Source organism: Lagenorhynchus albirostris, chromosome 5, assembly GCF_949774975.1.
Source record: "Lagenorhynchus albirostris chromosome 5, mLagAlb1.1, whole genome shotgun sequence".
Classification (NCBI taxonomy): domain Eukaryota; kingdom Metazoa; phylum Chordata; class Mammalia; order Artiodactyla; family Delphinidae; genus Lagenorhynchus; species Lagenorhynchus albirostris.
This window is the reverse complement of record NC_083099.1, coordinates 80,329,489-80,354,915: the sequence shown is the minus strand read 5'-3', so window position 1 is coordinate 80,354,915 and position 25,427 is coordinate 80,329,489. Positions and strand designations below refer to the sequence as shown.

At 43.8% G+C, this 25,427-nt stretch overlaps 1 protein-coding gene across 1 annotated transcript in view; it reads left to right on the top strand.

Moving 5' to 3' along the window:
- The window catches only part of ARHGAP31 (Rho GTPase activating protein 31), a 109,711-nt gene that overhangs the window by 66,508 nt on the left and 17,776 nt on the right, over nucleotides 1–25,427 (top strand). Inside the window, exons 4-8 of the mRNA XM_060150560.1 lie at nucleotides 9,151–9,233; nucleotides 10,414–10,521; nucleotides 11,774–11,916; nucleotides 17,952–18,150; nucleotides 20,203–20,327. Of these exons, the coding sequence (XP_060006543.1) occupies nucleotides 9,151–9,233; nucleotides 10,414–10,521; nucleotides 11,774–11,916; nucleotides 17,952–18,150; nucleotides 20,203–20,327 (658 nt within the window). The remainder of the gene's footprint in view (nucleotides 1–9,150; nucleotides 9,234–10,413; nucleotides 10,522–11,773; nucleotides 11,917–17,951; nucleotides 18,151–20,202; nucleotides 20,328–25,427) is intronic.

Here is a 25,427-nt window from a genome sequence, read left to right as displayed (position 1 = left end):
CATGATTAAAAAGAAAGATGTTCACAAGATTAATAGCTATTTATTTCAATGATGGGATTATAGATAGTTTTCCCTGCTTCTTTATATTTTAACTTTCAAAATCTTATCCACTAAAAATACATTAATTTTTTTAAAATAAATTTATTTATTTTTTGCTGCATTGGGTCTCTGTTGCTGCGTGCGGGCTTTCCTTAGTTGTGGTGAGCAGGGGCTACTCTTCGTTGCGGTGCGTGGGCTTATTGCGGTGGCTTCTCTTGTTGCGGAGCACGGGCTCTAGAGCACAGGCTTAGTAGTTGAGGTGCACGGGCTTAGTTGCTCCGCAGCATGTGGGATCTTCCCGGACCAGGGCTTGAACCCATGTCCCCTGCATTGGCAGGCAGATTCTTAACCACTGTGCCACCAGGAAAGCCCCCCATTCATTTTTTAATTAAAAAAATATTAGGTCAAAACATACAAACAAACAAAAGTGGGCATAAATGTTGACCACTTGAAAAACCAGCATAAACCAGCTGAGGGGACTCTTAAAGATCTAAGAGGACCTTGAGATCTAAGGCAGAAGGCAAATGAGCCTCCACTCTGCATGGCTAAGTCATTAATAACGGCAGCCTTTGACCCTCCAACTACAGAGGAGTCTTTCCTGGAACCAGGAGAAAAGGTTGTGGGTCTTGTGTGTCTGTCAGATTATCATCATCATCATGATATATAATACTCAATAAAGATAATCATCCTCAATAAAAGACGATTTGGAAAATGGGGGAAAGTAGAAAGGAAACCTTGGTCTCTCTTCTTAAAGACCAGAGACAACTACGATTAACACAGGGTTATTTCCTTCATTCTTTTACTCTTTGCATAGTGTTTTTGTTGTGTTCTGTTTTTCTAAACCAAACTAAATTTTTATTGTAAAAATTAAAGCAATCCAGAAGAATATGAAGGAGAAAGTATAAATCACCTGAAATCTCACGTCCTAGGCATATTTTCTATTAACATTTCAGGAGACATCCTTACAGATCTCTCTGTCTTTCTCTCTCTCTCTGTCACTCCCGTTCTTTCTCCCAACTTTTGTTCCTCAATACTACATATTGCTGTTTTGGAATGGTGCTAATTCAACAGTGTGACCATCTTTCCATGGTAACAAATACAGAGAGGCACTCTTTTTACAGTGTATTCTCTCATACACCCGATGATTTCTTAAACCAGTTTCCTACTGATGGACATTTAGACTTTTTGTTTCTTTCTTTCTTCTTCTTTTTTTTTTTCTTTTGGGCCGCACCATGCAGCATGCGAGATTTTAGTTCCCCAACCAGGGATCAAACCCACGCCCCCTGCAGTGGAAGTCTTAACCACTGGACTGCCAGGGAAGTCCCAGGACTTTTTGTTTCTTAACATTTTGCTTTTTATAAACAACATTATAGTGATATAATGTTGTATATATAGTGATATAATGTTGTATATACTAAAATATAGTATATTTTTGTACATATATCTTTATACTTTTGTCTGTTTATATCCTTATGAAAAATATCACAGAAGAAGATTTACCGAGTAAAAACTGCTTATTTAAAATTTTGTCACACGTTGCCAAATGGTTCTGTAGAGAGACAAGAATGTTCTTTTTCCTGCAGCCTTGCCAACACTGAGTATTTTCAATTTGTTAAACTGTTTGACAATCTCAGTCAACCAAAAATATATCTTACTGTTCTTTTAATTTGTGCGTAAGACTTTCTTGTTTGTTTTCTGCATAGTTTTAATCTTCTTATCACTATACAGTTTCATCCTTGAATAAGACAACAATATCATCACGTTAACTAACTGAGTGAGTCTAATTTAACTAAATTTCATTCTATGATAGATGGGGGTAGATAGGAATTCTTGTCTAGAGACTTGAGAAATACAAGTTTCTTCTTAGATCTTGTTTAGAGGCTCAGAAGAAAACCCATGCTGATCTCTCCCCACTTGTGTTCCCTGACATTGCTAATCATTCTATCTCCCACAGCGACAAAAAATACCAAAGCAATGTTATTGTCCGCTGGTCGTCAAATCTCAAGAAAACTTAACATTGTATTTAAACATAGTTTAGTGACAGTAAGAAATAAAATAAAAATGTTTTGTTGTGACAACTGAGTTCTACATACGTAGGACCTAGTGATGTTAACTATGTAGAAAAATTTATCATTGAGTAGATTGCTTTGATCACAGTGACGAATTATGAAAATATAAGCAAACCTTCTACAGGGACATGGGAACAGCTCTATCACATTGTCACGCATTCTTACAATGATTTATTTAAACTCACTTGCACAGCTGAAGTAGAATAACATTTCAATGGAATATAACAGAATTAGAAAAATATTAATAGAATAATAATAATTATGATATCTGCCACTTATTGAGTGCTTACAATATGATAAGCTTATTACAAATATTATTTCATGCAATCCTCAAATAACTCTGTGAAGTAGGTTTTATTGCCTCTTTTATAGATGAGTAAATTGAGGCTCCGAGTGACTTTTGCCTGGGTTTGTACAGCTAGTAAATGGAAGTAAAGATTTAACGTTCTGTCTCAGAACTACCACACTATTTTCAAAATAGATTTAACAGCTCTTAAATAGGCTCAGGTATTAAATAATTTAATATGAAATAAGGAAAACATCCCAAACTGGTGAAGGAAAAATTCAATAAACAATGTTAGGAAAATTGGCTAAGTGTTGGGAAAGGGGAGAAGTCAAGTTACATTCTTACCATTTAGTGAATTTCAGGGTGGAGAAGGGCTTTCTAAGAATAAAAGCAAAGGAAAAAAAAATCACCAAAGACAAATTTAACAAACTAAACTACATATAGATTATTGTTTTCTCTATTTAAAAATACCTTAATAGGGCTTCCCTGGTGGTGCAGTGGTTAAGAATCCGCCTGCCAATGCAGGGGACACGGGTTCGAGTCCTGGTCCAGGAAGATCCCACATGCTGCCCACGTGCAGCAACCAAGACCCAACGCAGCCAAAAATAATAAAATAAATAAATTTAAAAATACATTAACAAAATTAAAAGGCAAATGACTATGGAAAACATTTACAATAAAGATGGCAGGAGATTAATATTTTTAATTATATAAAACTCCTATCAAAAACCTATCAATAAAAAATAAACAGATAACACCCTGAAAAACAAATGAGCAAAGAACCTCAACAGACAATTCATAGAAGAAATATAACTATTTAAAAAGTATAAATGGGGAATTCCCTGGCAGTCCAAGGGTTAGGACTCTGCTCTCTCAGTGCCGAGGCCCCAGATTCAATCCCTGGTTGGGGAACTAAGATTCCACAAGCCTCGCAGCCAGTAAATTAATTAATTAATTAGTTAATTAAAAAAATAATAAAAACCAACTTAAAAAATATAAATGTATTAGAAAAATATATTTGCATATTAAAGAAACATTTTTTAAATGTTAGTATTTCATGCTGCCTAGCCTGTGGTGACACTGGCTCTTTCATAGTTTTCTATTGCAAGTGTAAATTGGCTGGGCATTGCAGAAAATCATTTGAAATTACTATCAAGAGTCCTAAAATGCTCATATTTTTTAATACAGTAACTCTGTTCTAGGACTCCATTCTAAGATAATAATCAGATGCGCACACAAATAATTGATTTACAAATATTTCACTGCCATATTACAATAACAAAACTGAGGAGTATCTACACGTCTAACACTAAGGGATGGGTTAAATAAATGATAATAAATCTATTGTTTTCAATCCTGTGTAGCTGTGAAAAGTCATATTTCTGAAGACTATTTGCTGTCCATAATATAAAGTTAAATGGAAAAAAGCAGTATAGGCAACTAAATAGGAAATGATGCCAGTGTTCATATTTGGTGCTGGGGAGCCCGGACCCATTGCTTCTTTTTTTTTTTTTTTTTTTTTTTTTGCGGTACGCGGGCCTCTCACTGTTGTGGCCCCTCCCGCTGCGGAGCACAGGCTCCGGACGCGCAGGCTCAGCGGCCATGGCTCACGGATCCAGCCGCTCTGCGGCATGTGAGATCTTCCCGGACCGGGGCACGAACCCGCGTCCCCTGCATCGGCAGGCGGACTCCCAACCACTGCGCCACCAGGGAAGCCCCCCATTGCTTCTTTTAATGCTTCACATGTGAGTAGGTTAATAGTCGTTATGTCTGGGTGGTGGGATAGCAGGTGCTTTTTATTTCCTTCCAGTACATGTATTAGTTTCATGAGGCTGCTGTAACAAATTACCACAGGCTTGGTGGCTTAAACAACAGAAGGTTCTTCTCTCACAGTTCCAGGGTGCAGAAGTCTGAAATCAGTTTCACTGGGCTGAAGTCAAGGTGTCAGCAGGGCCATGGTCCTTACAGAGACTCGAGGGGGAAACCTGTTCCTTGCCTCCTCCAGCTTCTGGTGGCTGCTGGCATGCCTGGGCTTGTGGCTCACTCCCATCTTTGCCTCCGTGGTCACACTGCCTTCTCCTGTCTGTGTCAACTCTCCTTCTGCTTCCCTCTTTTAAGGATACCTGTGACTGGATTTAGGGCCCACCTGGATAATCCGCGAGAATCTCCTGATCTCAAAAGCCTTAACTTAATCACACCTGCAAAGACTCTTTTTCCAAATAAGGTAACATTTACAGGTTCTAGAGATTAGGATCTGATATCTTTGGAAGCAACTCTTCAACCTACTACACTACATTTTATTTTTATCAGAAGAAAAGTTCATTTTAGGAAAAACTCAATTTGGGTCAGATAGATTCAGCTAAAATTGTTACACCCAAGATAGAGAAAAGTTGCTGCTTCAGGATTTTTAGAGAAGGCAGTTTAGAGAGGTATTAAATTTTATATTGAAATTACGTCTTTGTGTATCAGTCTCCTTCATTGAACTGTAAGCTGCCTGAGGACAGAAACTGTATTTATTTTATTCATTATTGTGCTTCCTTTCCCTGCTCTCCAGCTACTGGAGAATGTTGTGACTGTTACCTAGTAAACATTTGCTGGCAGGTTGCTTGACCCACACATGTCATCTGAAGTGTCACTGGGGGTGGACCACTGGTGTGTGGCATCAGGCAGAGGCTGACTGGCTGTGAGCTCAAGATAGCTGCCAATGGGGCAGCAGCCAACTGTCCTGGGTTGCCAGGGACTCCCCTACTTTTAACTCTGAAAAGTCCTATGTCCCAGGAAACTCATCAATCTCAGGCAAACTCTGCTGATGGGTCACCCTGCCAGGAGCCCAAAGTTGAGGGGAATTGTCTCAGCAAACCTGGTGCTCCTCACTCAGGAGGTTTGGTTCTCGATGGTACTGTCCTGGAAGTGTGGCCAAAATGAGACTTTCTGGCATTTTCAAATGCAAAGCAAAAGACGGACTCATTCACTTACTCATTTCATATAACAAATGTCTGTTGAACACCTGCTACGTATACCAGGCAGGCACAGTTCCAGGTGCTGGGGGTTTAATGGTAAGCAAGACAGATAAAATCCTTCCTCTCGTGAAACTTACATTTTAATGAAGGAGATAGATGATAAATGAATTTAAAGCATAGCTCTATAATCTGAACTGTTGATAAGCAATACGAAGCCAGCTAATGCAGAGTACAGGGCAGAGAATGATGGGGACTGCTATTTTTGGTAGGATAATCAAAGGTCTGTCTATGAGGTGATATTTAAACAGAGACAAGGATGAAGTGAGGGAACAAATTGTGCAAATATCTGGTGGAAGAGGGTGCCGAGAAGAAACAGCAGGTGCAAAGGCTCTAGTCGAGGACATGCCGAGCTTGCTTGAGGGAATATATGGAGGCCAGCTTGGCCCGTAGGGAGCAGGCAAGGAGGAAATGATGGGAGACCGGGAATTTGCAGATGGGCCAGGTCACGTAGTTGTGCTTGCTGCCATGGGTGTGACAAAGACAGGTAGGTATAATTGTCTGGAAGAGAACAGTGGTTGTCTCTGGAGACTGAGGGTCTGCAGTTGGAAGTCAGACTAACTTTCTTCTGTGTATTCCTTTGAATGCTTTGCTTTTTTTTTTTTTTTTTTTTTTGTGGTACACGGGCCTCTCTCGCTGCGGAGCACAGGCTCCAGACACGCAGGCTCAGCGGCCATGGCTCACAGGCCCAGCCGCTCCGCGGCATGTGGGATCTTTCCGGACCGGGGCACGAACCCATGTCCCCGGCATCGGCAGGCAGACTCTCAACCACTGCGCCACCAGGGAAGCCCGCTTTGCATTTTTAAAATCATGTGCATGAATTACTTTTTAACCTAACGGCTTAAAATAATTAAAAATAATAAAGGTGGCTTTATAATAATTTTTAAATAATTAATACAAAATAAAGGGTAAAAACTGAGTTGCGGCTGGGCGCAGTTGGAAGGGACAGCCACGGGTTGTTTGTCCCCCTGGTGATGGGCCTTCCCCGGGCGGCAGGGGTAGAGGTGGTATTCAGGTAAGCAGAAGAAAGTAGAGCCTGGGCCCCGCCAGAGGGGACTGGAGTCCAGCCTTCGCTAGAGTCCTCCAAGGGCAGGAAGCTGGTCTTAGGGATACTGATTGGAAGCGAACAAATAGTCACAGAGTCAGCCTAGATCTTTTAAGGTTTCGCTGTTAGCAAGATTGGCTTGGCTAATGTTGAGTGAAATTCTCTTTCAGGCAAAAAGTTGGGGTGGGCAAAATTTCAACTCCTTTCCCGCAGTTCTCCACTGATGGATTCTGCTCTCCTAATGGGCGAAGACAAAGAGATCGAAAAATAGCTTTGCAGTGAGCAGACCCTCGGGGAGAAAAACAAAAATCTAGAGAGATTCCAAATAGGATTGGGGTGTGATAGGGAGAGGCTATAAATAGTGAAATGAACACCAATCCCAAATGGGACCTGCAGGCATCAGGGGTGAGCCCGCCCAGCCTCTCAGAACAAAGGTGACTAACATCTTCCTAAAGTATTAAAGGAACTTTCCATGAGGGCTGTTGAATTGACCTACACCTTTTTTTCCCCAGACACATTTTTAGAAAGTGGGGGGACGAGGGGGAGGCTTGGGAAGGGTGTGTGTGCAAAGCTTTGCAAAGCTGATCCCAGCTTTGCTGAGAGAGGAAGAGAGGCCTACCTCTCCTCCCCATTTGCAGGATAGAATGTGGGAGGATCCACACCCGCATTCCTCTGCCCCTCCTTCCCCTGAGCTCTCTCCCTTCACTTGCTTTATGAGGTTCTCCCTGTCTTGGGAATCAGGGTCTTCTTCACAAATCTGTTTTCTAAATGACAGCTCCCAGGAAGAGGGCAGAGGCGTCAGGTGTTTACTCCAGGCCCCATGCTTGTCCTCACCCTCTACATCCTGCACGTCTCAAAAAGCAAGGATTGCCACAGAGATCATGCTTATGCCGGCTCCGTTCTCAGGCTTGCAAACCCACCAGAAGATTGAGACACCTGTGATTGTGACCCTCCCAGCCCCGCATTTCTCCCCATTTCTGATTAGGAAATGAAATCTAGTTTTCCCACATAAAAATTGTTGATTGCCTTTGCAAATTGTTAGCTTCTGTGAATGCTTTACTTCAATTAAGTAAAAAAGTCAAACAAAAACAACTTGGTGGTCAAAGCTCTGGCATGATGTCCCACTTAGGGAAATGGAGCACGGGTAGTCCAACAGATCGACAGGGAGCGCCTGCTGTGTGGCAGGCACGTTCTAGGCACTGGGACTCATCACATCCCTGCACTTACGGACCTTACATCTAGCAAGGAAGACAGACAACAAGCAATAAGCCTAATAAATAAGTACATTATATGTATGAGTAATGATGGCAAGTGCTGTGGGAAGAAATGGAGACAAGCGAGGTGGGTTGGAAGGTCTGGGTTGGGGGAGCGTGTTGGAGTTCTCCTCCAAGTGAGAGCAGAACAGACACAGCACGTGTGGCCTAGGATAGGGTCCAGCAAACAGAAGGTGCCCCATAAAGTTCATTTCCTTCCACTTTTCTGTGCCCCCAAATTCTCATTACTGAGGGTTTGAACTTCAGCCTTTACATTCAAGCAAGAAATGACAGTGAATGACCGAACAGCATAAGAAAACCACACCACAGTTAGGATCTTCAAATTAGAGAATATATTTTCTGATTATACTTTTCATTACATATAAATGCAAAGCAAGTTTCCAGCACTGTGAGGAAATACAAAACTGTGTAAGTCACATATGCCTGTGAATTCAGGATCCCGAGGCTTGAAGTGAGCTTAGGAGCCACTTTTCAAGTATCTCTTGACCTGAGTGGGATTACATAGTTATTATGCATATGAAAGGACTCAGGGAGCTGTAGCAGAAGATTTGTACATGTTTAATATATGTAAACTATACCTCGGTAAAAAAAAAAAAAAAAAGATGTCATTACCACTGACCTTGAACTTAGGTATGGCTCCCATGCGGTCAGTCTTGAGCACTCAGCCACTGCACTGGGAGGGGCCCTTGAGCCTGAGCACAGGCAGGACAGAGTCTCAGGACGGGACACAGGGGACTCTGCCCAGGGACACCTGTGTTGTGCAGGAGCCCCGGGCAGGACTGTGACCGCACTGCCTTTACTGAAGCCCCAGCCTCTCCTTGAGGGCCTGGGCTGAGCGGGGAACCAAATACCCACACCGGAAACAACCAGAGAGCAAGTCCGGACAAGGCCACCAGGTCTCAGGGGCAAAGCTCTTATCCTGCTGAGAAGGCACGGCTTCACATCGTTCCTGCTTCCTGGCATCAATGACAGGCAGCCAGGTCAAGGGATAGTCTCAGGCTAGGTGGGGAGTGGCTGTTTGCACCCAAAAAGATAGCTGGCTGAGTAAACAGGGAGCCAACCTCTCATCTCCATCTCACTCTGTCTCCCTGTCTCTGTTTCTCTCTCCCAGTGTGAGTCTCTGTGACTCTCTCTGCCACACAGGACACACCCAAGATTCTACACCTTTTTTACCAGATACCTACCAAACATCTGAGGATGCACAGAGACCCTGTGTGCCCACATTGTTAGACACCTCCCATCATGAACACTCAGAGATTTTAGGTGGTTTGTTTTTTCTAGAAAAGCATGCCTCCTGGAAGGACAATCTCTAGGCATGGCTGGGAGGCTGGAGTACCAGAAGCCTAAATAAAACCCGCAGATGCAGGTGGGTGTCCCCCTTCTCGAGCACTCACTGGACTGCTTCATTTCCTCTCTGCAGGAGGCGGTGTCCCATTGCCCGGAAGAAGGCCAACTGGCCCGAATCCAGAATGTTATCCAGGAGCTCCCCCCATCCCATTACAGGTAAGAATCCTTGGTAAAAGCAATTCACAGCCTCTCGATGTGATGTAATACCATAGATGCAGGCTAGCATCATAAAAGGGAACAAATTCAGTGGACAGTAGCTTTCCCGGGGCAGGTTGAGGGGAGAGAACAGGTCACTTTTATCAGAGTGAGTTGGTGCCTGACCAGAGACACTGGTGGGAAGGGACAGCCCATGTCTAAGTTACTTTCAGAGCACCCCTCAGAGTCCCACAAGAATCATTCTGATCACAGAAGCCAGCCTCACAGGGATAGTCTAGGTTCTTACCGAGGTTCATAGCACAACCAAATCTATGGAAACCAATATGGTTCTTTTTTATTTTTCGCGGTACGCGGGCCTCTCACTGTTGTGGCCTCTCACGTTGCGGAGCACAGGCTCTGGACGCGCAGGCTCAGCGGCCATGGCTCATGGGCCCAGCCGCTCTGCGGCATGTGGGATCTTCCCGGACTGGGGCACGAACCCGTGTTCCCTGCATCGGCAGGCGGACTCTCAACCACTGCGCCACCAGGGAAGCCCCACCAAGATGGTTCTTAAACAGGGTTTGACTGTTGCTCTTAGGCGTTTGGCTGACTGTTCTGTCTGTATGCTCATCAGTACCATCCCCTCCATCATTTCATCCTTTCATTTCATTCTCACAATTTAGCCCCTAATCCTACCACCTTTCCCATTGCTCCCTAAGCCTGCCCAGCTTTTACCAGGGGGCAGGTTTTGATGTGGTATAAGGGCTTCCCAGCAATAACAGATGTTATTCATCCATCAAATGAGCTCCCTAACAAGTGCCAGGTACCTGTAGTTGTGAGAATTACAATAAAAGCTGAGATGGGGCCCAGTTTCAAGACAGTATGAGGCAGTGCTGCCCTGGGTGAAAGGAGGCACAGGCTCCAAGTGACGTGAGTCCCCTACTCTGTCTCTGGCTGGTGCTCCAAGGGCCTCAGCTGACTTCTGTCAAACCCACCTCTTCCCCACCCACAGCTAGTATTCCTGAGGCTAAGAAAATTGCTTCCATCTGTCTTGATATCTTCCTGATAGTCCTCCAAAATTCAGGAGATAGAAATATTTTAGAGTCTTTTAAACTCAAACTTTAGAAATTATCTCCAGATTCAGGCTTCACACAGGCTCCAAAGTTTCTTACTTTGCTTTTTAAAAAATGAACCGTTACAGGACCTTGGAATACCTGATTCGACACCTGGCCCACATCGCCTCCTTCAGCAGCAAGACAAACATGCATGCCAGGAACCTGGCCCTGGTGTGGGCTCCAAACCTCCTCAGGTAACCACCACCCCTTACCTCACTACCCCAGTGAGCTCAAAGCAGCCCGCAATTCAAACAAAGACTGGACTCTCCAAAACCGAAGCCCCTTGTAGACAAACCTTTGGCTAAGTGGTTGTTGCACGTGGGAATTAAAGGTGATTTTTTAATTTTTTAAAAATAAATTTATTTTTGGCCACACTGAGTCTTCATTGCTGCGTGTGGGCTTTCTCTAGTCTCAGCGAGCAGGGGCTACTCTTCATTGCGGTGCACGGGCTTCTCACTGCGGTGTTTTCTCTTGTTGCAGAGCACGGGCTCTAGCTGCACGGATTTCAGTAGTTGTGGCATGCGGGCTCAGTAGTTGTGGCTCGCGGACTCTAGAGCGCAGGCTCAGTAGTTGTGGCGCACAGGCTTAGTTGCTCTGCGGCATGTGGGATCTTCCTGGACCAGGGCTCGAACCCATGTCCCCTGCGTTGGCAGGCGGATTCTTAACCACTGTGCCACCAGGGAAGCCCAAATGTGATTTTATTTTATTTTATTTTTATTTTTTTGCTGTACGCGGGCCTCTCACTGTTGTGGCCTCTCCCGTTGTGGAGCACAGGCTCCGGACGCACAAGCTCAGCGGCCATGGCTCACGGGCCCAGCCGCTCCGCGGCATGTGGGATCTTCCCAGACCGGTGCATGAACCTGTGTCCTCTGCATCGGCAGGCGGACTCTGAACCACTGCGCCACCAGGGAAGCCCCCAAATGTGATTTTTAATAGCCCTTTCCTGCTAACCATGGAAACTCTAGAACCCAGAGGTATCTTCTGGCTATTACCAGGATGTGGCCAATGTTATGGGTCTGTATGTTATAATTTCCTGAAAAGGCCTTTCTGGGTCTTTGGGGCTTCCTTTGCTTTTGTTGGTTTTGGTGGGGTCCTAGCTGTCTATAACCTGAATCAACTGCTTCATATGACTTCATAAATGATGACCTGCCCTTAGAACAATTGTGTGGAGGCGGAAGAAGATCCTGTAAAGAAAACAATCAATTCCTATATATTCACTAATATAGTGTTTACAGTTTTGCAAGGTATAATACCTGGTAACTGTTTCGAATTTGTTCAGTTTGTTTGGAGAGTCCCTTTAATTGATCTTAAATAGTTAAAGTAATACAAATTAACAAACTATACATTTAGGAACTGGGGGCTTGTACAAAAGGCCCACTGGCTCCCCCTTATGCTTCATGGGGTAGGGCAGACTCATTCACTGAATGTGTTTCTTCCACGGTTCAGGTCCAAAGAAATTGAAGCCACTGGTTGCAATGGAGATGCAGCCTTCCTTGCAGTTCGGGTCCAGCAGGTGGTGATTGAATTCATACTGAATCATGTGGATCAAATCTTTAACAACGGTGCACCCGGGTCTCTGGAGAACGATGGTAATGGCTCCTTCTGGCATACACCCTACCAACACCGTTCTTTGCCTTAGGCATGGGGCCCAAGAATAAGTTAGAGTGGGCTGAGATCTAGCTCTCAGTGTCAACTGTGTGTGTGTGCTGACTACACTGCGTGTGTTTGGGGATCGTGCATACATACATGTGTGCCTGTGCAACAAAAGTGTGGTATGTATGTGTGTGGCTCTAGCATGTTTCTGATCAGTTGCATACATGGCCTATCCCATGAATGTGGTGTGGTGAACTGGAATACCTTCTGTTGCTTTTAGTGAGTTCTTAAACTCTTCCAGTTATTAGCTAGAGACACTGGCAATATTCTGCCGACTATTAGATTTCATCTTTACTTTCAGTATGATATTTCAGAAGTCCTAAGTGAATGAATTAAGAGGCATCCTATTCATACTCACATATATATTCAGAATGCCTTCTCTTTGCAAGCATTTTTTTTGAATAATTGAACTAAAATTGATTTACAATATTGTGTTAGTTTCAGGTGTACAGCGAAGTGTGTGTATGTTATGTATGTGTGTGTGTATATATATATATATATAAACCATTATAGTTTATTACAAGATATTGAATATAGTTCCCTGTGCCATACAGTAAATCCTTGTTGTTTATTTTACATATGGTAGTGTGTATCTGTTAATCCCATACTCCCAATTTATCCCTCCTCTCCTTCCCCTTTGGTAACCATAAGTTTGTTTTCTATGTCTGTGAGTCTGTTTCTGTTTTGTAAATAAGTTCATTTGTACTATTTTTTAGATTCCACATATAAGTGGTATCGTATAATATCTGTCTTTTTCTCAAGCACTTCTTGAGTGCTTACTTTGTTCTGCCCTACATAGGGCACTAGGCATACAGCAAGGAGTGTGTGGGTGCATGTATGCAGAGACTAGCTTGCATTGAAACCCATGAAAACCCATGAAACCCATGAAACCCATGAAAAATATAGCTATTTCACGCTGGATGTGATGAGATGCAAGATATGATGTTTCAGTCCTGTAGTCTCATAATAACATAATTAACCCTAGGAATGCACTGGTATTGGTTTATGCTGATTGAACTCATAGGAGCCTAATTTGTAAAAATCAAAAATCCAGCTGATCAATAAGCCTGTTAACTACCATTTGTGTGAGGGTGATTTTCCAACATTAGCATACGTCACATAACTGGGAGGGCTTATTGAAACACAGATTACTGGATCTCATCCCCAGAATTTCTGATTCAGCATGTCTGGAGTGCTGCCGAAAATCTGTGTTTCTAACAAGTTTCCAGGTGATGGAGCTGCTGCTGGTGGTCAGGGCCCACACTTGGAGAACCAGTGGTGTATGAGAGCTGTATCTGCAAAATATTTGTATTAGCTGATCAAAGCATTCTTTTCCACTTTGGCTAATATCCTTGGGAAAATCAAGTATAACCATCGAAGTAATCAATTGCAATTAATATCAAATTTTGATTTCTGGTGTAATGGTTCCCACCCCCATCCTGTCCTCCGTGTGGTTTATGATCTTTCTTTTAAAATTCACATACCATAAAATTCACCACTTTAATCATTTTAAAGTGTACAATTCAGTGGTTTTTAGTGTATTCACAGAATTGTGCAACCATCACCAGTATCTAATTCCAGAACATTTTCATCACTCCAAAAAGAAACCCCACACCCATTAAGTAGTCACTCCACATTTTGTCTTCCCACCAGACTCTGGCAACCATTAATCTACTTTCTGTTTCTGTGGATTTTGCCTCTTCTGCATATTTCATATAAGTGGAATCACACAATATGTGGTCTTTTGTGACTGATCTCTTTCACTTAGCATATGTTCTCATGTATCGGTATTTCTGTTTTTTATGGCCGAATGATATTCTGTTGTATGGCTATACCACGTTTTATTTATACATTCATCAGTTGATGGACATATGGGTTGTTTCTACTTTTTGGTTATTATGATGCTGCTGTGAGGTCATGTACAAGTTTTCGTGTGAACATATGTTTTCAATTCTCTTGGCTATATACTTAGGAATGGCTGACGTTTCTTTTATCTTTATTTTAACTCGCACATTACGGATGTTTTTTTATTGTAAGCTATATAAATCCTTTTTGAAAGTAAAGGAGAAATAATACACTTTCATTCATTCATCCTTTTGAGTCAACCAATTATTTATTGGGGACTTATTCTGTGCCGGGAACAATGGCAGGCGCTCCACATATATCATCTCATGGTCTTATCACCACAACCATCATAAAGTTATCAACCGTCCCTTGTACATGAAGAACCAGAGAACCAGAAAAGCTTAGTATCTGGTAGGACTGAACACTGAACCTAAATCTTCCAGCCTGTGCTCTTTCCTTACCTTGTGCTGACTCTGAGAGGAAAAAATAGTTAAACAGGTAAATAAACCATTGCGGAGAATTAATGACTCTTGGGAGATGTTCTTCTTGACAGCAGATTCCATTCATGACTGTTAGTGTTAAGGATGTTCCTAATTCCAACCTGGAAATGCCTGTTCTTTTTATGACCATTGCCTTAATCAGCTTTTGTCCTGCATATTGAAATCCAATTTCCTCTTGAGGCTTTAACTCTTGATTGTCTCCAATAATTATTATTCAGTGCATTTCATTTAAATGTTCTCGTTATGAATTCTTATTGACTTCGGTACCATACTTAATATTTACACAAAATGGAATAAGTCATACGCTCTGGAATTTGAGATTTAGAAATAGGGTTCTACTTCAAATTGGAAAGATTTTAAAAGTCATAGAATCCAACACCTTTAATTGATAGATGAGAGCAGTGAGGCCAGAGAGATTGTGATATGCCAAGGTTTATTAAAACATAAATATGTAGCATTGGGCACCTCCAATGTGCCAGACACTGTTCCAGACACGGGACAGTATCCAAAACGGCAAAGCCGCTGCCCTGCATAGAGCTATAGTCTGGCTGCAAAGACAAACAATAAATAAGTTTACAGATAAATACATTATCACTTCAAAGACGATAAATGCCAGGAAGAAAGTACAGCAGGATAATGCGATGGTCAATGACTTGGGGGTATAATTTTGGTACAGAGTGGACATGGCCTCTGAGGAAGTGATCTTTGAACAGAGACTTGAATGACAAAAGGAACCAGTCATTTGAGGATCTGGGGGATGAATGTTCCAAACACAGAGAACAGGGAGTGTAAAAGCTCTGAGGTGGAAAGGAGCTCATCGCGTGGCAGAAAGTCAGCCAGTGTCGCTACAGAAATGCAGTCTCCAAAGTGGGGTGCCCCACCCAGGGGACGCCAAAGACCAAAGTGTGGGTGTTGGAAGAAACTATTAGAATTCTTTTCCATTGATTTTATTGTATACTTTGTAATTTCTATGATGTTGTATGTTTTCTATTACACATAAAACAAATACAGTGGTATATATGTATAACTTACAACTATATATATGTGTATACAGTGGGAGTATACATTGAAAAAATTTTACTGTATATTTTTATAGACCACTGTGTCAGTGGGCAAAGAGGAGAGAGGGAAAGCAGATGGAGGGTCCTGGTCGGTCATGCTAAGAGTTTGGTTGGTCCCCTGTGCTGGGGAAAGCACTGGAGGTGTTTGAACAGGGCGTGCGGGATCTGAGCATCTGGGTCGCTATGTGGAGCAGAGACTGAAAGGCTAGAAGCAGGGAGACCAGTTAAGGAGCTATGGCAGAAGTCAGGAGGGAAATCATGGTGGACTGGACTACATCTTCCTCAACCTACGTCCCAATAAACATATCTTCAATAAGTTGAAGATATCGTTAAGTCGAAAATGCATTGAATACACCTACCCTACTGAACATCATAGCTTAGCCTAGCCTACCTTAAATATGCTCAGAACACTTGCGCCTGCCTACATTTGGGCAAAATCATCTAACACAAAGCCTATTTTATAATAAAGTGTTGACGAGCTCATGTCATTTATTGAATACTGTACTGAAAGTGAAAAACAGAATGGTTATAAGTTTACTGCTTGTTTACCCTTGTGATTGCGTGATTGACTGGGAGCTGAGGCTCCCTGCCGCTGCCCAGCATCACAAGAGAGTATTGTACAGAATCACTAGCCTGATAAAAGATCAAAATTCAAAGTACGGTTTCTACTGATCAAAATTCAACGTACGGTTTCTACTGAATGCATATTGCTTTCACACCATCCTAAAGCCCAAAAATTGTAAGTTGAAACCACTGTTGAAGTTGGGGACTGTCTGTGCATGTTAGCAGTGGAAAGGAGGAAAGTGGCTGGATTCAGGATATATTTTGGAGGTGGAGTTTCAGGACTTGCTTTTAGGCTGGATGTGGGGGAGAAGGGGTACATCAAAGACAGGAATCAATGAAAAATACCTACTCCAGGTTTGGCTTACACAACTGGGTGATCCATGGTGCTATTTACCGATTTGGAGAGGATGGGAGGAGGTACCAGTTTCGAGATAAGGAGCAAAAATCACAAGCTCTATTAGGAGATGTAAAGCTGGAGATGCCTATCGAACATCTAAGCAGAAATGATGAGTAGGCCTTAGTGTACTGGAGCCTGGAGCCATGGCAAGAGGTGGGTGCTAGGTTTCCTGATCCTGCACTTTATGTTTTTCTTGTTGTTCCAGTTGCTCCCAGAATGATTTAATGTTTTAAGTAAATAAAGAATTAAGTTTAAAAAAGTCATAAATAATCTAGGATCTATGAACAAATATTGAGTCAATTAAATTTAAATATTTTTAATCTCCTTTGGATTCAGTGGGAAAACTGGGTTAAAGTTGGAAACTTCACTGAAAAATCTTTAGGATCACAGATTTATCTAATTGTAGTCCTGCTGAATGACGGCCACTCTCTCCTCGTTGGAAACGCCCCAGAGTCACATACAGTCCCATTGTCTGCAAGGCCTTTTGTCAGTGGTTTTATTTCACTCAGAGAGGGTCATGCTCTGCAAAGAGAAATAGTGCTATCGAGGTGCTTTCTGAAAATTAGCTGAGTCCTATACCAAAAGTGATTTCTTAGTGTCAATTGGTCCAAATTACCCTTGAGTCTCTTTACCCCTTCCAAAGTTACAGAAAACTGGCAAGGTTGCCAAAATACTAAGTAGAGGCAAACTTAGACCTCTTCGTTTTTACTTAGATCAGTTTCTCAGCCTTGGCCCTGTTGACATTTAGTGCTGGATAATTCTTGTCGAGGGGCTGTCCTGTGTATCGTAGGATGTTTAGCCGCATCCCTAGCCTCTACCTGTTAGGTGCCGGTAGCATTCCCCCACACACCTGTGACAACTAAAAATGTCTCCAGACATTGCCAAATGTCCCTGGCTGGAGACAGGGGGTAAAAGATTGCCCCAGTTTGAAAAAAAAAAAATTGACTTGGAGAAAAGAGATAATCGTGGACACCATTGATCTGTCATCATCACTTCCATTCTTTAAAAAAACGTACAAGAATTGGCTTGCATACACTTGAAGATGATTAGGTAGTGAATAAAAAGCCACTTATCTCTTAGGGAATAGCATAGCCATAAAATGTCTTTCTACTGCAGAGATACAAGGCTAGGTAATTTCAGGAAAGTCGTGGCTCCAACCTTCAGTTCCCCTGGAGCCTGTGTTCTCCGGCTGCGGAGAGGAGGGGTAGTATCCTGCCCTACCCTAGATGAGTGAGGCTGCCTCTGTGGCTGAACACACATTCCCACCTGACCAAAGCATTAGGCAGTTCCCAGGGGCAAATACCCACTACTGTCACTCTGGCCCACAGTAAGTGCTCAATATATTTGTCGTGTGCATGAATGAATGAAGAGTCTGAAAAGTACAGGAATGCAGGCTGCCTTCTGAAGCCCCTGTGTGCCCCCTGGTTGGTCCGGCCAGGAGGGCTGTCAGATCCCCACGTGTAGTCTCTGCCCGATAGACCCCACCACTCCCAGGAGAAGCCCCTATCAGGAGGTCAGGAGGGGCTGTGGATGGGGGCTCTGGCTGGAGCCAGTGCCCAGGCCTCCTCCCAGGAGGTCTATGAGCTCTTCTCTCCTCTTCACAGAAAACCGGCCGATCATGAAGAGCCTGACGTTGCCAGCCCTCTCCCTGCCCATGAAGTTGGTGAGTCTGGAGGAAGCTCAGGCCCGGAGCTTAGCTACTAATCACCCTGCCCGGAAGGAAAGGAGAGAGAATAGCCTGCCTGAGATTGTCCCTCCCATGGGCACCCTCTTCCACACTGTCCTTGAGTTACCAGACAACAAGTAAGTGTCCTTCTTCCAAGTTCTGGGAGATGTTTAGGTGGAGGGGGACGGAGGAGGAAGCCATAGAGTCTCAGGGCTGTGATGGCAGCATGGGCTGGGGGTGTGGTCTGGGTTGGGGGGTAAGGAAGCATTCCAGAAGAGAAGGGAGCTGCCTCCACGACATTCACCAGCGGCTGATGCCTTCACTCACTGCCCCAAAGTCATCAGGAACTTGAGATCCCTAGTACCATGGTGTGGGTGGGGCTCATAGGTGTCAAGAATCAGAACTAAAACCCTTTACTCCTCAGTTGAGACAAAATAAGCTTGACATTTTCAAAAGGAAAGTTGCAAAACACAAAAACTTGACCCCCTCCTCCCACCCTGCACCTCCCACGGAACCTATGGAAGGCGTAGGGATGAGCGGAGGGCAAGTTGACGGAGAGCACCGCTCTGGACTGAGACCTCTGGGAACATGGCACCTGGGGACGTGCATCCTGGCTTCTGTTCCTCCTCTCTTACCTGTTAGAGCCCTCCCTCCCCTCCAAAAACAAACACCATTCTCATTCATATCTTCCCTCCCGGCTCCTTCTCACTTATTCTGTGGTAACCCTGGTCTCCACACATCCCTCTCCCAGCCCCATGCCCCGCTGTAAAAAGGAGGCAGTGACTGAAGCAGGGGTCTGAAATCCTAGGCAGACAGTAGGTAGAGGAGCCGAAAGGCAATCTTTTCACTGGAGAGTGTCCGCCTCACTGTTTCATCAGTGAAAGGAGGTATGAAAACAGACCTCTCAGACCTCTCATCAGTGTCCTCCTCACAATGACGAGGCTGTTTCCCCCTGGGGAGGGAGAAAGAGTGCTGCCACGTTGCACAGGGGTAGGGGGCGCCTGTCACACTGTGTGCTCTGGGAAGGGCACCTGGAACTCACCTGGCGAGAAACCCCTCTACTTCCTGAAGTGCATGGATGGTTCTCTCTCTCTTTCTCTCTCTCTCTCTGTTTTGAAAGACTGATCCCCACTGCCCCTCCCCCCCTAAATCCCTGGAGAATAAGACTTCCACTCAGGGGTCAGGAAGACTTCCTCTGAAGGACAATCAAGTTCACTTTCTCTGTGCCTTCATACCATACCTCAAGGTATGCGATTATGTAAAACCCACCCCAAGGCCTAGTGCTTGAAAACGTCAGGCCAGATCCAATAGAAACCACTAAGCACTGCAGATCTGTCTCTGATGGATTGTAGAATCATGCTGTGCTTGAGGCCTGGATGTTCTATGAGAACCTGCAGAGAAAAGGTCCTCTGTGGGGCCCACAGGTTGCAGGGTTTCATCCTGGAACTTTATGAAGTCTGATAGCAAGGCCGGCTAGAGCCAGGCAGGGCCTCTGTGATGAACCCTGGTGGCACCAGGCCCTCTGGCCCAGTCTAGCACTCAACTTGCCCTGCTTCGTCAGAGAAATGAGAGACAAAGCCAGAAACACAGTGACTACCCTCTGCCTTTCTCTGCAGTGACCGCTGACCACATCCAGCAGCCTGCAACTCTCCCAGGCCAGGCTCTCTTCTAAGTTGCTTTCTCATCCACCCCCTTTCCAGTCCACTAAAGTCTACCCCAGCGCCCTCCTCGCCTGTGGATGTCCCAGCAGTATGGCTGCAGTACGAGGAGCATAACAGGACTGAGGTCTCTGGCCTTTAGTGTTCACTCCTGTAAAAAAATAAGTATCTTTGATAACCCAGGACTGAACTGCTTACCAGAATTCCCAGAACTGTGGTTGCTTGTGACCTCTGAGTCTGCCACCAACCCCTGTCTCTGTTTGCCCCCTCCCCTGCCTGTAATAGCACATCTTTGTCCCTTCCTCTGGGGAATGTGGTCCTTCACTCTGACTCATGAAAACCTAGCTTGGTCATCATGGGCATCCCCAGACAGGGTGAGAGTCAGGCTCAACTTGGATTTTAGAGAGAAATTTCCTGATATGTCAGAGCTGTTCATAACTAAGAACATGTTTGGGGTATTCCTTCTTAGTTTAAAAGTCCCACTGAAATAGCTAGTTACCAAACTAACCCCCTGTGGCTTGGCTCCTTTAGAAGAAAGCTCTCCAGTAAATCAAAGAAGTGGAAATCAATATTTAACCTGGGACGTTCTGGATCAGACTCTAAATCAAAGCTGAGTAGAAATGGGAGTGTATTTGTGAGAGGACAGAGGCTCTCAGGTAAGAATCAATAGCAGTTATGTTTATAAGATATATATATATATATATATTATTTTTTTCAGTTCTGTTTCTTAAGTCTTTGGTTTGATTATGTCAAATTCACTCACCCTGAAAGAGAAACTTATAAATTAACTGAAGAGTCTTTTTGGTTTTTTAAAATAATTTTAGATTTACAAGAAATTTGCAAAAATAGTACACAGAGAACCTGTAGACCCTGCACACAGCTCCCCCAAATGTTAACATGTTAGATAACTGTAATACAATGATCAAAACCAAAAAATTAATATCAATATAATACTATTAAATAATTTGCAGACGTTATTCGTATTTGGCCAGTTGTCCCTCTGATGTCCTTTTTCTGGTCCAGGATCCAGTCCAGGAACCCACATTGCATTTAGATGTCATGCCTCTTTAATCCTCCAACCTAGGACAGTCCCTCAGTCTTTCTGACCTTGACACTCTGGAAGAGTTCTGGCCATTTATTTCGTAGAATATACCTCAGATTGGGATTGTCTGATGTTTTCTCATGGTTAGATTGAGGTTATGTCTCAATGTGTCATATCAGGGGGCACATGAAGTCAATATTTTATTGTTGGTGATGTCAGTTTTGAGCACTTGGTTAAAGTGCTATCTACAAGGTTTGTCCCTGTAAAGTTACTATTTTTTTCCTTTGCAATTAATAAGTATCTTGTGGGAGGTATTTTCAGACTATGCAAATATCCTTTTTTCATCATACTTTCATCCATGCATTTTAACATCCATCAGTGGTCCTTGCCTGCAACAGTTATTACTGTGGTGTTTGCCAAATGGTTATTCTCCATTTCCATCATTCCTTCTACATTTATTGAACTCTACTGTAAGGAAGATCTGTCCCTTTTCCCCCAGGGTGAGGGTCATGATTTTTATTTTTTAAATTATTTATTTTTGACTGCATTGGGTCTTTGTTGCTGTGCGTGGGCTTTCTCTAGTGGTGTTGAGCGGGGGCTACTCTTCGTTGCGGTGTGCAGGCTTCTCATTGAGGTGGCTTCTCTTGTTGCAGAGCACTGGCTCTAGGTGCGTGGGCTTCAGTAGTTGTGGTGCGTGGGCTCAGTAGTTGTGGCTCACGGGCTCTAGAGTGCAGGCTCAGTAGCTGTGGCACAAGGGCTCAGTAGTTGTGGCTCACAGGCTCTAGAGCGCAGGCTCAGTAGTTGTGGCACATGGGCTTAGTTGCTCCACGGCATGTGGGACTTTCCCGGACCAGGGCTCGAACCCGTGTTCCCTGCATTGGCAGGCGGGTTCTTAACCACTGCGCCACCAGGGAAGCCCCAGGGTCATGATTTTTAAATAGGAATGCTGCCCTGTGGGAATTATATCTGAGTAGTGAATAGGAATTGATGCAGGAGGGAACTGAGGGAACCACTGTATAATGGGGAATATAACCAGTCCGGCTGAATATTGTGTCAGAAAGCGGAGGCCATAGAAATTTGCCACAAAGACATTTAGTGTTATAAATTGAAAGCATAACTGTTTAAAAATGAGGGCAATTGTTATGAAAGCAAGTAGTAAAAGGTAAATGTACAAATGTAATGAGCAAACTTGATTGAATACTAGTTTGAAAAAAAAAGGACTACAAAAGATAATTTGGGGGACAAATAGATTGGATTTTAGATGATATACAATAGTACATTCTCATAGTGTGCTGATGGTTCTTAGGAGACATATGCTAAAGTTGAAGTATTTAAGGATGAAGTGTCAAAATATTGAAACTCACTTTCAAATGATTCAGCAAAACATATGTATGTAGGTAGATAGATAGATAAAAAGAGATAGATACAGCAGACATGTGGCAAAATGTCAACCTAGGTTTAGAGGTCTTCAACTTTTCTGAATGTATGAAATTCTTTTTCTTTTTTTTCTTTTTTTTTTGCGGTACGCGGGCCTCTCACTGCCGTGGCCTCTCCCGTTGCGGTGCACGGGCTCCGGACACGCAGGCTCAGCGGCCATGGCTCACGGGCCCAGCCGCCCTGCGGCATGTGGGATCTTCCCAGACCGGGGCACGAGCCCGTGTCCCCTGCATCGGCAGGTGGACTCTCAACCACTGCGCCACCAGGGAAGCCCCTGAAATTCTTAATAATAAAGATTTGGGAGGAAAAACTAATGCCAATAGGAAAAAATGAGGTAATATTTTTAAGGACCTTCCTCAAGCCCAGTGATAATTGTACTCCAAGGATCATAAAGCACAAATGTTAGAAATTGTCACATTGACCTACTGGAGTAATGAGGGATGTCACAGGGTATAGCAAGTACAGTGGTTTAGGCTGTAAGTAATGACAAATCCAACTCAATTGGCTTCTGCAAGGAGGGAGTTTATTGGGACATCCAGATGTAGGGAAGGCTTCAGGGGTGGTTTAGTACAGTGGCTCTGTCTCCATTTCTCCGCGTTTTCCTCAGCTGTCGGTCAGTTTTATCCCCAGACTGGTTTCCTTTGCCTCCACAAAGTGGCTACAATAGTTCTAGGCTTTACCTTTGACTCTCACTATATCTAGAAGGAGAAAGAAGATCATTTCTGGTAGCTTGCTCCCAAGGGCAGGGACCCTTCTTTCCTGGAAACCCCAGTTAAGAGTCTGTCTGACCCCTCCCTCCGCCCCACAATAGTAGCCTTCACTGAGTCACATGGGTCAATCCCTATGGCTACGGGAGTACCCTGTGCTGATTGGCTTAGGCCTGGATTCCTGAACCAATCACTGGCATGAAGAATGGCATTACACCCCTGTGTGAGGAATGAGATGCACCCAAGATGTACAGGGCTCTGTGAGAAGGGGAAAGGGAAATGGATTCTGGGTAGGCATCTACAATATTCATTATATAGGGAAAAACGTCTTTCACAAAATGGCAAGATGGCCAGGTGAAGAGGGCAGGTTGCTATAGGTATGGTCAAGCAGATACAAATCAGAAATTAGGATTCTCAAAGGAGAAGTTAAGGGGGAGTACCTGGCAGGAAACCCCTGATCTAATAACAGATTTGCTGAAGCACGTCAGAGAGCCCTTCAGTTACAGAATCAGTGACACAATGAAAAAGGTTCCCCGAGTAACAAAAAGTTAAAAAAAATAGAACAAAACAATCAAGTAAAAATAGATTAAATGATTTTCTTTGATCTTGACTTATGAAGATTTCTACCCCCTTGTGGTTTTCAAAAGGAAGAAGCCCCAGGTGCTGGATCAAACAGCGGTAAGCTCACAGAATGCACAGGATGTCCCTGGCCAGCTTCTCAGCTCGGCCGCACCTCAGAATCACCCATAGAGTATGGTCCACACCCACAGCAGCTCTGCCTCAGGAGTTCTTTGGTGAACTCAGAGTACTGGTAATGTCTAAAAAGCTCCCCAGGTGATTCTGATATGCAGCTGGTGTTGAAAACCACTGCTATCTCATGAATAAGCTAATCAGAGATAGTTCATCAAACTGGCTGAATTTTGATGAAATTCAGGGGTGAAATTTTGATGAATTTCAGGGGTGAAATTAAAGAACCATCAGCATCAATATAAGTGGCTCTCTGTGACCTCGACTACTGCCCGAGTGGCTGCTTTTCACCAGAAGAGTGTTGCTGGATCCCTAGAAGCTAAAGAGTGGGGGGTAGGGAGTGGGGAGCCTTCTGGTCATAACCCACCAGCATGGTCACCGTAAATGGCACGTGGGCTTGCTATTCGTTGAAATATGCGTGTGAAAAAAGGAAATCAGTGGATTAACATATTTATTGATAAATAATTTTTAAAATCTTTTTTTAAAACTCCATATTTAAGAGCATTTAAAAAATTGATTCACCATGTATATAGTATTGGGGGTGTTTTTTGGTACGGGGGCAGGTGAAGGTATGTTTAACCATGTTTAGAAAATGGAACAGAAATAGGAAATACTAAAGGATAAGAAAAATTTGGGTATTGACTGAATGGAGATGCATAAACTTTGGAGTCTCCCAGACACTGGTGTACTGGAATTTGTATATTATCAAACAGGAAGATTCCAGGGAACCCTCCAGAGTGAACTCCTTTGAGTAGGGAAAGAAAGCCTTAGAGATAAACCAAGAGAGGGGAACCCAAGGACTCAAAGAAAACTGGTGGATGCATTTCCATGAGGCCAAGGTGCCAGACAGAAAAGTATAATCTAAATACAGTTAGCCCTCCATATCCGCAAATGCAGGACCTGTGGATAGGGAAGGCCGACGGCAGTACACCATTCACATAAGGATCTTGAGCACAGATGGATTTGGGTATCCGTGGCGGTCCTGGAACCAGTCCCCCCAAAATACCAAGGACGATTGTGTAGTCATAGGCCAAGGATGTCTGAGTGCTTAGTTTCTATCCAGACAAGGAGCCAGGGAATTCTTGACTGTTCCCAAAAGCAGCTACTGTGGCCACCAGGACCAGAAGGAGCTGTGTTGTCAGAAAGAGGGTCCAGCAGGAAAGGTGAACACTGATGGCCCTGCAACCAGATCGCTTACCCATCCTCCGTGACACTCAGTGTCACCTGGTCACTACCCCTGAAGGGTGATACATGAAACCCAGAGGAAGGCCAAGAAATGCAGCTCTTGGAAAACAAAGGCAAAATCTTGTCTCAGAATACACGAACGGGGAGTTCCCTTGTGGTCTAGTGGTTAGGATTCGGCACTTTCACTGCCATGGCCTGGGTTCAGTCCCTGGTCAGGGAACTGATATCCCGCAAGTCGCATGGTGCGGCCAAAAAAAAAAAAAGAATACACGAATGAAGGGAGGCTGGCCAGGCAGTTTTAGAAGTCATTTTGTAATAGATAGCTAGTGGGAAGCAGCCGCATAGCACAGGGAGATCAGCTGGGTGCTTTGTGACCGCCTAGAGGGGTGGGATAGGGAGGGTGGGAGGGAGGGAGATGCAAGAAGAAAGAGATATGGGGACATATGTATATGTATAACTGATTCACTTTGTTATAAAGCAGAAACTAACACACCATTGTAAAGCAATTATACTCCAATAAAGATGTCAAAAAAAAAAAAGTCATTTTGTAAACTTGTGGGAATAGTCAGTCTTCCAAGAATGAGAATTCTGGCTTACCTCTGGAAGTAAGGAGGTGGAAGGCAATCTTGGCGTCAGCA